Source organism: Conger conger, chromosome 1, assembly GCF_963514075.1.
Source record: "Conger conger chromosome 1, fConCon1.1, whole genome shotgun sequence".
Classification (NCBI taxonomy): Eukaryota; Metazoa; Chordata; class Actinopteri; order Anguilliformes; family Congridae; genus Conger; species Conger conger.
Window position 1 is genome coordinate 94,362,243 of NC_083760.1, and position 13,522 is coordinate 94,375,764.

General features: G+C 45.3%; 1 protein-coding gene across 1 annotated transcript; it reads right to left on the reverse strand.

The window, feature by feature from the left end:
• Positions 1 to 3,653: 3,653 nt before the first annotated feature.
• Positions 3,654 to 9,616, reverse strand: LOC133133154 (CD276 antigen-like). The gene is made up of 5 exons (XM_061249208.1): positions 9,404 to 9,616; positions 9,118 to 9,193; positions 5,120 to 5,467; positions 4,627 to 4,926; positions 3,654 to 4,204 (listed from the first exon to the last, which is right to left on the reverse strand). Exons 2-5 carry the CDS (start codon positions 9,164 to 9,166, stop codon positions 3,741 to 3,743), a joined length of 1,161 nt encoding a protein of 386 aa, XP_061105192.1. The 5' UTR covers positions 9,167 to 9,193; positions 9,404 to 9,616; the 3' UTR covers positions 3,654 to 3,740.
• Between the last annotated feature and the right edge of the window lie 3,906 nt (positions 9,617 to 13,522).

Below are 13,522 nucleotides of genomic sequence, written 5' to 3' on the forward strand. Positions count from 1 at the left end.
AGCACCACCGGGGCGAGGCGCGTGCGGAATGCAAATCCCTAACTAAGTAAGTAAGTAAGTAAACAGGCACAGCTGAGCTGAATGAGAGAGGAGAGCAGCACGCTACAAAAAGCCGGACTGGAGAACAGAGCGGGGCTGACGACGGAGGCGGAGAGCTGTGCAGCCCGTGCTTGACTAAAGAGTGCAGCCTAAAGCCGAACGAGCCACTACGAGGAAACCGGGGAATTCCGGGAGAAACCCCGCGACCGAAACTTAACTCGGAGCCTCACGTGAGCGTATCTCTCCTGTTGTAAAACGGCTAACCTATCCCGCTCTGAATTCAAACAGAATCCCCGAAGGAGGGCGGACAAGCGGACTACCGAGGCCGGGGAGACACGGAGGCCAGGAGCCGCCACAAAGACGGACGAACGCCGTCACGTGGATGCCGGTTCTGTTTTTTTCCTTTTTTCGGTGTTCCTAATTTTTTGGCCGTTGGTTTTTTATTTTTTGAAAAGGAACCTACATTTTTGTTCTGGACAGTTGGAATGTGTCAAAGACATTTAGAACAATAAAATAATTTTTGTTGACACCTTTTGCTCTGTCTGTCTCTGTCTCTGTCTCTGTCTCTGTCTCTGTCTCTGTCTCGTTCTCCCTCAGTCTCGCTCTCACTCGTTCTCCCTCAGTCTCGCTCTCACTCGTTCTCCCTCGTTCTCCCTCAGTCTCGCTCTCACTCGTTCTCACTCGTTCTCCCTCAGTCTCGCTCTCACTCGTTCTCCCTCAGTCTCGCTCTCACTCGTTCTCCCTCAGTCTCGCTCTCACTCGTTCTCCCTCAGTCTCGCTCTCACTCGTTCTCCCTCAGTCTCGCTCTCACTCGTTCTCCCTCAGTCTCGCTCTCACTCGCTCTCACTCACTCTCCCTCTCACTCGCTCTCACTCACTCTCCCTCTCACTCGCTCTCACTCACTCTCCCTCTCACTCAACAGCAGGAAGAAGGTGTGTGTGTGCGTGCGTGCGTGCGTGCGTGTGTGTGTGTCAGTCATTGGGAGACATTGGGTCAGGAGGTAAGAACAATCGTCCGGCGGTCGGAGGGTTGCCAGTTCGATCCCGCCTTGGGTGTGTTGAAGTGTCCCTGAGCAAGACACCTAACCCCCAAATGATTGAACACTGAATATTGATCTATCTCTATCTCTATCGAAGAAATGGGGAAATATCTGTTGTATGGAGAACTGTAAAAACGAAACTTTTCTGTCTCAGACAGTTTTGATTGGTAGCCATGAATTAAAAAACGAATGAATAAAATGATGCGCTGGTCTTTGGTTATTTCAATGGGACGTTCTTGTGGGAAACCAGTGAATTTTTCCAGAAAAGCCAAAGAATTTCTAAACAGAAGACACTGGATAAAGATAAAGATGAATAAAGAAAAAAAAAAGACACTGGATGAAGCAATGCCCACCTGCATCACAAAATGTTTTTAATTGCCTGAATGACATTTCGTAGAGAAAATTAATATACTACCGCTAAAAACTGCCCCCTTGTGTTCCCTGTGTCGACAGGAAACAGAGTTTGCCTCTGATCTTTTGCTTCATCTGGCAAAATGTCCGGTGACAATTAATATAATTACGCATCTTTTTGCCAGATGTGCAGGGGCTTTGACATCAGCGCTCCGGTTGATTAGACTAAGCAGGAGACAATCCTCCCCTGGAGCAATGCAGGGTAAAGGGCCTTGCTCAAGGGCCCAACGGCAGTGCAGACCTTATTGTGGCTACACCAGAGATCGAACCACCGACCTTGCGGGTCCCAGTCATGTACCTTAACCACTACGCTACAGTGCTCAGTACCCAGTGGTCAAACAGGAAAACAAGTGACATGTCATACAAGAAGATACTGTGATATATTATAACAGTGGGTGGTGTAAAGGCTGTGATATATTATAACAGTGGGTGGTGTAATGGCTGTGATATATTATAACAGTGGGTGGTGTAATGGCTGTGATATATTATAACAGTGGGTGGTGTAATGGCTGTGATAGAACAGTGGGTGGTGTAATGGCTGTGATATATTATAACAGTGGGTGGTGTAATGGCTGTGATATATTATAACAGTGGATGGTGTAATGGCTGTGATATATTGTAACAGTGGGTGGTGTAATGGCTGTGATATATTATAACAGTGGGTGGTGTAATGGCTGTGATATATTATAACAGTGGGTGGTGTAATGGCTGTGATATATTATAACTGTGGGTGGTGTAATGGCTGTGATATATAACGGTGGGTGGTGGCAAAGTGATGTAATTGTTAAGCCCTTATCACTCTGAAGGTTGTTGGTTCAGGTCCCCAGGTAGCAGATTTGCTAAAATAAATCAGGGGTGTCCATTTTTAGCTGGAAAGAACCGATGTGGGTGCAGGTTTTTGTGTTAGTCCATTGCTACGACACCTCAGTTAACTAATTAACTTCATGTGGTCTTCAATCAATAACTTGATGAGTAGAATCAGGTGTCCTAGTGCTGGGCTAAAACAGAACCCTGCACCCACACTGGCCCTTGATATTGCTAAAAGTGGAACAAGCAGAAACGGTCTGTTCCTGGGTTCCACACGCGTCCCACAGCAATCTGCAGAGGACAAAGGAACATTGTCGCTAGCATCTGCACACACACCTTTACTGGTCTCTCTCAAAGATAAAAAAATAATAGTTTCATTCAGCAAACAAAAACATAGGCTAACTGTTACCCATACCATTAAACCAGCTACCCTAATAAATAATAGTTCAGTCAGGACCAGTCTCATCTGGTACAACAGCAATTTATTAGATAGAGATAGATAGATACTTTATTCATCCCAAGGAAAATTTTAGGCATTCAGTAGCTTATACATACACACATATACACACATATCTCACACATAAAGATCAAAATCACTCACAGAAAAGTAAGAAATAAAGCGCATGTGAAGTGATTACAAAGGCCTAGTAGGGACTGGCCCTGTGATATATTGACCATGATAAGGTCCGATGGTAGATTTTACTTTTGCACTATCACCGTTGCCAGTACAGTGTATAGTACAGTGTACAGTAAAGTGTATAAGTAAGTGTGAAAGTAAGTGTGAAAGGAAGTGTGAAAGTGTGAAAGTGCGAAAGGTGTAAAGGGTGTTAAAGGTGTAAAAGGTGTAAAAGGTGTAAAAGGTGTGTACAGTACACAGTACACAGTGCAGGGATTCACTCAGTGCAAGTTGTGCTTGTTGTTAAGTATGACTACGGGCATACAATGAGTGTGAACATGAAATAATTGCTTAACAAAGAATAATAATATAATATAAGCATAAAAGAGCTTCAGAAGGTCAAAAGAACATTAAGGATTAATCAACAATTATCTTTGGCGGAATGGCTTAGTTCAGGGGGCTACATCTCAACATACTGGTAAGTATGACTTCAGATGGACACAGGGCTTCAGACGGGCGCGGGGCTTCAGACGGACGCAGGGCTTCAGGAGAGCGCAGGGCTTCAGACGGACACAGGGCTTCAGACGGACACGGGGCTTCAGACGGACGCGGGGCTTCAGGAGAGTGCAGGGCTTCAGATGGACACGGGGCTTCAGGAGAGCGCAGGGCTTCAGATGGACGCAGGGCTTCAGATGGACACGGGGCTTCAGATGGACACGGGGCTTCAGGAGAGCACAGGGCTTCAGGGGCTTCAGGACAGCACAGGGCCTTTCGGGGGGAACAGGCCTTCAAGCGACCGAGAGGCCTCAGATAATGAGCAGATGGGCTTCACGAGTACAGGGTCTCAGGTGACCGTGAGACTTCAGGTGAACATGGAGGTCCTTCAATCTGAACCTGGAGGGAGCCGGAGCCGGATCCTGAGACTGGGCCTGACACTGAGATTGGGCCTGAGACTGAGATTGGGCCTGAGACTGAGACTGGGCCGGATCCTGAGACTGGGCCTGAGACTGGGCCTGAGACTGGGCCGGATCCTGAGACTGGGCCGGATCCTGAGACTGGGCCTGAGACTGGGCCTGAGACTGAGACTGAGACTGAGACTGGGCCTTCTTCCTCTTCTTCCTCTTCTTCCTCTGCAACCGGTTCTGTTCCAATGGGAACATCAACTTTCCCAGGTCCATGCGACAGGCATTTTTTGTACCAGAAGACAGTAATGACTAAGCAAGCCAGTACCACTAATAGCAGTACAAGCAGAGACAGTCTGTTCCTGGGTTCCAGTGGCATTCCACGGCAATCTGTGGAATACAAAGGAATATTGAGATAAAACTTCACCTCTGTTATCATCCTGTTTCCAGTTCCATTGTGATCTTCATTCTGAACATGAAAAAAAGCATATTTGAAGGCGTTCACTGGAACAAATCCATTGAGCAGTACCAATTTACACGTCTGAACACAATGCAATAAAAAGAAGAAGTCAGTCAGACATAGATACAAGTAATCTATTAGCGGTTCCAAAACTTGGGGCCGTGTCGAGCATTTTGACGCTGATCATGTGAAAGCAGCTTAAGTGTTAGCTTGTGCTTCGTAAGCAAGGGTATTCTACAGAACTGCTGCGTGAAGTTCAAGTGCCATAAAAAAGCTTTGCTTGTTGTTGTTTGCAAAATTGTGCCTTGTGTGGGTAACCCTGTGCTCAGTATGTGCAGTATCTGCCCCCTACCTGGGAGGGGGTGGAGGCTGACGGAGCGGGAGAAGCTCTGGTTGAGGAGCTCCAGCCTCATCTCAAATGTGACAGTCCAATTGAGTGGGTCACTCTGCTTCAGCACCATCTCGCTCACCACCTCATAATGTTCTCCCCCTCCTTTCAGGACCATAGTGGTGTTGCTACGATTGGTGATGTCACTTCCTGTCTCGGTTCTCCACAGCACAGTGGGCTCAGGGAAGCCCAGGGTGGAGAGGAAGGTGATGATGACGCTGTCGCAGGTGGTCTGGATGGCAAGCTCAGGTTCATCATATGCAGCTGAGCAGAGAACAAACACCCGGAAATAAGTCAGAGGCATTAGGCGTAGGAGAACACGAGCCCAGACCAAGGGTCTGTAACCCTGGTATTCATTGTTACTCTACACTTTATTCATCACTTTGTCACGACCACCCCCCTGGCCGGTCGTAACAGTGCCACAGGTGGTGTTCAGGAAAATGACTGCAGTACTCACCTGCTACTACTAGAAAAATTTGCTTCCAAATCTTCCTGCCCTGCTCATTGGTCACATCGCACGTGTACTTGCCATGGTCACTCGCTCGCACCCCCGTTAGCCTGAGTGAGGCATCGCCCACAGCCAGCTGGTCTGGGGACAGCTGAGTGCGCCCCCTGTATGCTGGACTCTGCTCCTCCAGATGGTCTGTTGCTTTGTAGTAACGGTGCACCACCTCAGCACCATGATCCCAGACCACTAATAGATTGAAGAGTTGGTCAGTTTCACTGAGTGGAAAAGAACAGCTGAGGGTGATGTCACTTCCCGGGGCTGCCACCACTGGCATGGAGATCTCAGCAGCAGGAATAACTGGAAGACAAAAAGCAGGCCATTTCACTCCACTCTCCCTCCAAGTGTGCCTGCTCTCCCAGGTCACATGCCCTGTCTGCTGTCACCCACCCCACCTCCAATGCAGAATGAGTGTTTACCCACTGTAGTCAGAACAGCAGAGCCCCTGCCCCACTGTAGTCAGAACAGAGCCCCTGCCCCACTGTAGTCAGAACAGAGCCCCTGCCCCACTGTAGTCAGAACAGCAGAGCCCCTGCCCCACTGTAGTCAGAACAGAGCCCCTGCCCACCCGTTCACACAGGCTAAAGACTTACAACTGCTAAGACTGCACCACAGCTCTTCCTCTCCCTTTAGAAACCTTCAGAGTTTTCCTCTGTATGTTCCTGGATAACTTACAGTTTTTTACAATCGTTTTCACTCTTGTCTTAATACCATGTCCACTTTTTCAAAACACTTAACACATTCACCATATCATTAGACTATGTGAACTAAACTGTGGATATTTTTGCATTGCTTTCATACTAAAGGCATTCAATCACCACTTCTTCCAAAATTCATGAATACCTCTCTCAGTCAGTGTTCACTACCAGCAAATGTTTGTACAAATACAGCAAATTTTGCAGACATTTAGATACTCTGTTCAAAAGTTAACTTTCAGTTCAAAACCCAATACAATTCTGATCATTGTGGAAGGAAATATGCTGCATTTTGGCAGAAAAATGAAACTATAGGCTTGAAATACGTAAGACAGATCATTCTGATTTGAGCAGAAAGTTTATTCAGTTTATTCTTTTTTTTTTGTTTGCAGCCTTGTTACCATCTATACAAAAGTGATCATACTTGCATTGAAATGTGCATGTATATAGGGTAAATATAGATGTAGTTGTCACTGAAGAGATTTTTCCACTATTACTGCTGTATATGTACTGTTGAAACACCTGGCTGTCATTTCAGTGAACAACCTACCCAGGTGTTTGTTGTTTGTTACCACATATACAAAAGGGGCCACCTTTGGATTGGCATTTGCATTCTTTAGCCTTGGTGGGGAAAATGGATGCAGCCAGAGGTAGAGGAAGAAGACATCGTGGAAGAGCAAGAACAGTGTCTGGTGAAATCAGAGCCACAGTCATTGATCATGTGGTAAATCATGGTCTGTCCCTGAGGGAATCAGGTTGAGGGTTCAACCAAACTTGCCTAGATCCACAGTCGCTTCAATAGTGAGGATTTTCAGGCAAACCAACAAGTACTATACAGTATTTACAGCATTCTGACTGAAGGAGTTCAACTGATGTGTATATTACAGCAGTACTGTGATTTGAGAAGTCTCCAGAAAAAGCAGATGTATCAGTGTACATTTGTCTTTGACTCACTACAGGACCCAGCGGTTACCTCACACAGTCACACAGGGGGAAGGGGAAGAATGTTTACACCTCAACAGGAGGATACAATAGTTGAGATGGAACAGCATCAGGCTAAGAGAAATACGCAAGAACATAATCGCAGACAAGAACATATTTCCAAACATTGACAGTGTAAGCACTACAACCATTTCAAGAGTGTTACAGAAACATCAGATCAGGATGAAACAGTTGTACACTGTCCCCTTTGACAGGAACTCTGAGGGTGTCAAGAAACTCAGGTACCAATATGAAGTTTATGAAGGTATATGTGAAGGTTTAGGACCACCACCCACATGAACAGATGTCACTTCTAGATGCAATGGCTGCTGGGTGTATGACATAACAGTGGAACACATCCAGGGCTGGATAAGGCTCGCAAAAAGATGTTTTCCTCGGTGTATAGCAAGAGATAACATTCGGAGTGATGTTGATGAAAATCTATAGCCAAATGCAGAGGACAGGATGGATGGGCCAGGCCAACAGTAGACTTCTGATACTGATAGGCAGACAATATATGTGCTGTATATAGTGGAAATATTGCTATTTGGTATGTATTTGTTATTGATTGTAATGTATTTTGAGTAATTGATTGTATTGTATTTTTCTTTTCTGAATTACAGTATATTGCACTGTGAGAACAAACGTCAAAATACTGTAAACCCTCTGAAGAATACTGTTGCTTTTGTGATTTGTTTCTTTATCATATATTGTTTTACATTACACGGTAAAAATTGTTATTCTGGGTTACCAATATAGTAAAACATTCATTAATTTACAGTTTACTGTAAATTTCCCACACTCAGTCATGACATCTATTATGAGAGGCAAACCAACAGATCAAAAGTTTCTTTAGCTGCTTGGCTTGAAATATTTGTGGATGCAAAAATAGAGGAAAGGGAAACACATAATATATGTATTTAGCAATGCTCCATGTTGTTTGTGTTTTGCAGTTCATTGAACATTGAGTGACAAAGTAGTCTTATGGGAGAAAGCATATGCTATAGTTATGGCAGCATGAGTCACTTTTGGGTGAAATATTAAGTGTTTTGGTGGTTGAAGTGCAAGGTTAACTGATGTGCTCAAGTGCGTGTTTCAAAAGCACACGGTGTGAAGAGTTTTGAAAAAGTGGACAGGGTATTGAGACAAGTGTGAAAACGATTGTAAAAAACTGTAATAGGCATAGCCGTGTTAGATTTAGTTTATCTGTTCAATTGTACCTATTATGTACAAACAAATTGTTGTTAATATTATCCTTAGCGATTGCCTTCTTGCCATTTTTTGAATTCTTGAGAGTAACACAGATGTCTCCTTGACAGTTGCTCTGGATAAGAGCCTTTGCCAAACAACTGGAATAAAATCTAATGTAGCTATGAGATCTGGAAAGTTTTCTGGGGACTGGCAGTGGTATTTATGCCACTTTTGTGCTTGGAGGCAAAGAATATGCAGAAAATCACGAGTTTTAAAAGTCACTGGCTTCTGAATGTTAGGCCTCTATTCCTATGAAAACCACACTCAGGATACAGATGTTGGCAGTTCGTTTTCCCATGAACCACAAGGCAGAGACATGCATAGCATTTTTATTTGAAAGGATATTTAAAAAAAACTATACTCGCATACTAAACAAACCAGCTCTGAAGCCAGTTATGTTGCCGCACACAAACACACATGCAAGCGCACACACTCATACATACAAATAGAGAAGGTACATGGCAATTTTGTAGCAATTTATAGCAATATTGATGTTTCAATGTATTCAAACATGATGGATGCTGCATGCACAGGAACCTGAATGCTTAAATCAAACATTTAGACACTTGCTCTTCAGAATTACATTGCGCAATGTGTCAATCTTGAATGAGCAATATTTATTTTTATATCTTACTGATAATGAACTTTTATTTCTGCCAAGTTTCAGGAAGATATACCATTACATTACATTATTGGCATTTGGCAGACACTCTTATCCAGAGCGACGTACAGTTGATTAGACTAAGCAGGAGACAATCCTCCCCTGGAGCAATGCAGGGTTAAGGGCCTTGCTCAAGGGCCCAACAGCTGTGCAGATCTTATCGTGGCTACACCGGGATTAGAAGCACCGACCTTGCGTGTCCCAGTCATTTACCTTAACCGCTACGCTACAGGCCGCCCCAATATACCGTACATAGTCTTATAATATGGTGGAAATGGAGGCATGGTTTACATCAGCAGTGAGGAGTGCGAATAATTTTGGACAGTACAAAAGCAGAAAATTTAACAGAATTTAATACTTACGAATTAACAGGTGCAGGGCAAATATAAGACTTCTCATTATACGCATCATATTCTTCCAAACGCACCTGGCAGCCACCTGCAAAAAGTTACATGAACTTCCAGTTGTTTTAAATATCAGCCTAAATGTAGTCCAGCAGTTTAAGTCTAATATGAAAGAAAGGGAAGACTACTTCACTGAAATCACTTCACTTGGATATCTGATACCCTCCGTACCTCCAGGGCCAGCCTCCGCGCAGCGGAGAGGAAGTGGGGGAAATCCAGAGACGCTTCCGACCTCATGACTTACCAGTCTCTCCTGGCGGCATTCTCTTCCGATGTCACTGCCGCCAAAGCAAAATACTATCAAACGCAAATTCAGAACTCTGCTTCTAACCCCCGGAAACTTTTCTCCATTTTCTCCTCTCTCCTCAACGCACCGCCTCCTCCTCCTCAGTCCTCCTTCGCTGCTGATGACTTTGCTGATTTCTTCGATGAGAAGGTCACAGTCATCCGCAGATCCTTTACAACCACCACCCCCCTCACTGTGCCCCTCCCCCCCTCTAGGCCCATCCCTTCCTTTTCCACTTTCTCCCCCCTTACGGACTCTGATGTTTCTCAACTCCTGCTCTGCCACCGCCCTACAACCTGTGCCCTTGACCCTATCCCCTCTTCTCTTCTCCAAACTATCACACCTGACATTCTCCCATTTGTCACCTCCCTTGTCAACTCCTCCCTGTCTTCCGGCTGTTTTCCGGCATCCTCCAAGAGGGCCCACATCACTCCGCTGCTAAAAAAGCCTACCCTGGATCCCTCCATCATCCAGAACTACCGCCCGGTATCTCTCCTTCCTTTCCTTTCTAAAACTATAGAACGAGCTGCTTCTACTCAACTTTCTTCTTTCTTTTCTAACAACAACCTGCTAGACCCCCATCAGTCTGGCTTCAGATCGGGCCACTCGACAGAGACTGCGCTCCTCTCCGTCAGTGAGTCACTTCATGCCGCACGAGCAGCCTCCCTCTCCTCTATCCTCATTCTTCTAGATCTCTCTGCTGCCTTCGACACTGTGGATCACTCCATCCTCCTGTCTGCCCTGTCAGCAACGGGCATCTGTGGCACAGCCCTGGACTGGATTGAGTCCTACCTCTCTGGTCGCTCCTTCCAGGTTGCCTGGGCTGGTTCGGTATCGACACCTCGGCCCCTCGCCACAGGGGTTCCCCAGGGCTCAGTCCTTGGCCCGCTTCTTTTTTCTCTCTACACTCGCTCCCTTGGCCCTGTGATCACTGCACATGGGCTATCCTACCACTGCTATGCGGACGATACCCAACTCTTCGTCTCGTTCCCGCCGTCTGATACGCAGGTTTCAGCCCGTATCTCTGCCTGAGGGACATCCAGAGCTGGATGGACAACCACCATCTAAAGCTCAACCCAGGTAAAACTGAAATGATATTCATCCCTGCTAATACCTCTCCCCATCTGGATCTCTCCATTTCTCTCGGGGATACCACACTCACGCCGTCACCCAGTGCAAGGAACCTCGGCGTGGTGATGGACAGCAGACTGTCCCTTTCCGAGAACATTGCGGCGGTGACCCGGTCTTGCAGGTTCTTCCTCTACAACATACGGAGAATCCGCCCCTTTCTCACCCCCTACTCGACCCAGCTCCTGGTCCAAGCGATGGTTCTGTCCCGCCTGGACTACTGCAATTCCCTCTTGGCTGGCCTCCCAGCGTCCGCCATCAGACCCCTCCAACTCATCCAGAATGCAGCAGCTCGTCTGGTCTTCAACCTTCCCAAATACTCACACGTCACCCCCCTGCTTACTTCCCTCCACTGGCTGCCTGTCATGGCTCGCATCAAATTCAAAACATTGGTGCTAGCCTTCCAAGCAGTTAAAGGGTCTTCCCCAGCTTATCTGCAAAAAATCATCAGACCCTACACCCCTGCCAGACCTCTTCGTTCAGCCTCCACAGGCCGCTTGGCACCTCCCCCTCTCCGAACCTCCACCTCACGCTCACGACTACTGTCTGTTCTGGCTCCACGGTGGTGGAACGAACTCCCCGTTGAGGTCAGAACTATAGAATCTCTCCCCACCTTCAAGCGCAAGCTGAAGACGCACCTCTTCAAGCAGCACCTCTCCCCATCCCTCCCTACCTCCCTGTGAACCTTAATTGTTGTCTCTGTGACTTGCTTTGTGTATCGGTATTTTTAGTTGGCTAGGTAAGCAGTGTTTGGATAGTTAACTTTGGTCACTTTTGCTCTTGTTTGTTTGTTAAAAAAAAATAATAATAATAAATAAATAAATAAATAAATAAATAAAAATGGCCCTTGTCCTTATCTTTGTTGTACAGGTAGCAGTTGAAATTGTACTTACCTCTAGGGTCTTTCAGCGAACTTATCCCTGGTTATGGGTATGCACTTTGTTGTACGTCGCTCTGGATAAGAGCGTCTGCCAAATGCCAATAATGTAATGTAATGTAAAAAAAATCACTTCACTGAAAATCATCCAAATGCCCATCCATTTAACGGCAGGTAGTCATTGCTGCTAAAGGTAGAGCAGATGGCACTTGCTGTTACGTTCTCAGGCGTCCAGGGGTAGGAGGGAGTACGCAACAAAATTATAATTAAATAAAAATGACCGGGAGGATGTATTTGAGGAGTGAAAATGATCGAACAAACCAGGTTTGAGGTGCAATAGTTGTATTTACAAAAATGTACAGTGGCGGTGCTATTTACAGTTTTCAAACAAGACAAAGACACATCGGGTACGAGGCCAAGGGACCTGGGTGTTGCCAAATCAATTAAATGAACAAAACCAAAGAGAGCTAAAAACAAAATACATACTAACTGTAACAAAATAATATCTCTACTCTATAATCAAAAGTACATAGGTGGCAATCACCCCTTTCCTAAGGTGTCTAAACAATGGTTCACCCTACGTGCAGCAACAGTGTATAGAGGCCTCTGTCTTACCTGCCCCAGGGCCTACACACGGACAACCACATTCACAGGAGTAGGAGAACGGAGGAACACGCATGCACACAACAGGGTTATGAAGGCAATGAATGGGCAAGTCAAGCATCGCCCCCTATAGGGCAGCCAACACAGTTTATATAAGCAGAGGGATGTGATTGGTGGAGGCGGGACCAGGGCAATGATGATGGACAGCAGGGACAGCGAATGGAAATGGTTGATGGCTTCATCTGTAGAGTTTAAGGGGGGGGGAAACAGACAGACATACATACGTGGAACGTAACACTTGCTCACATGGGTGATATGGACGTTTGACAATTTTTTTTAAATTTAATTTTAATTTCCTCGAACACCACACAACTACATCACATCATGAAGAACAGAACGCCACTCAAATCGGAACGCTACACTCACCACTTATTACTGCAGCATTACTGTATTTCTGGAACTCCAAACAGCAGTAAATTTTGAGCTGAAAGCAGAGGAAGTAGCTCTGAAAGGCATAGCCACGCCACCGGGGGTAAGAATAACATCGCGGGAACAGGATATTTTACCTATCTTTTGACAACAATATCCGATATATTTTTCATCACATGTTCGACAACCTGAAAGTATTTTGAGCATTTGCATACCAAGTTGACATTTTTATGAGTAGTTTTTGAGAACGAGAGCTTTGTTTTGACACCTGCGGCAGTTTCCATCTGCACTTGCATCAATTCTGACGTTACCTTAAATCGCTTCAATACACCAGATCGATCGATAGACAGCAGTGGATCAATAGATAGATGAAATAGATACAGAGAGTGTGAAACAAATAAATAGCCAACAGAATAGCCTAAGAATCATGTTGTAGAGCGACTATCGAAAAACGTTAAACTATTGTAGTGACTAATTAGCCACGGTGGTGAATGAAACGCTAAAATGTGTCCTTGACGCGCATACCTTTAGTTATTGTTGTCACTTGCTTCCTCCGTCTTGCTGTCGCCGAATGTAGTTTCTTGAAGTGTTAGTATTTGTGCATTGTTAATTCTATATTTTTTGTGCCATTTAATTCGGTTAATTCTGTTCCATCACCCAGTGATTGCGGTAAGAACCATTTCATCTCTGCCTTCCAAACACACTGAGCCTACACACCTGTGCCTATTTGTTACCGGATTGTAGGTGATGTAACCCATCACCAATATCTTACTGCCCTCTAGTGGCATGGTATAATAATAACACCCAAGTAAAACCCAAATCAAAAAGCACCCATATTGGCTCCAACAACTATAGTTGCCGAGAGGCTAAGCAGGGGAAACTTTACCTGCCGGATGCGCTGTCAATAAATCTTCGCTCCAAAGATGTTGCGTTTTACTTATTTATTGCTGATAAAAAACACACAGTGAAACAACTTCCTAAAGTTGTTAAAACAATTCATTTGTTAGTGTTGAGCGATCAAAAGCGTTCAAAAGCGTTCA

What these genes read in the sequence shown, in the direction of transcription:
- LOC133133154 (XM_061249208.1), bottom strand. Translation starts at nt 9,166, where the DNA reads ATGATGCGTATAATGAGAAGTCTTATATTTGCCCTGCACCTGTTAATT. An exon ending in TGCCCTGCACCTGTTAATTC is followed by an intron (nt 5,468 to 9,117) that starts GTAAGTATTAAA and finishes TTTGTCTTCCAG; the next exon opens with TTATTCCTGCTGCTGAGATC. An exon ending in AATTTTTCTAGTAGTAGCAG is followed by an intron (nt 4,927 to 5,119) that starts GTGAGTACTGCA and finishes TTCTCTGCTCAG; the next exon opens with CTGCATATGATGAACCTGAG.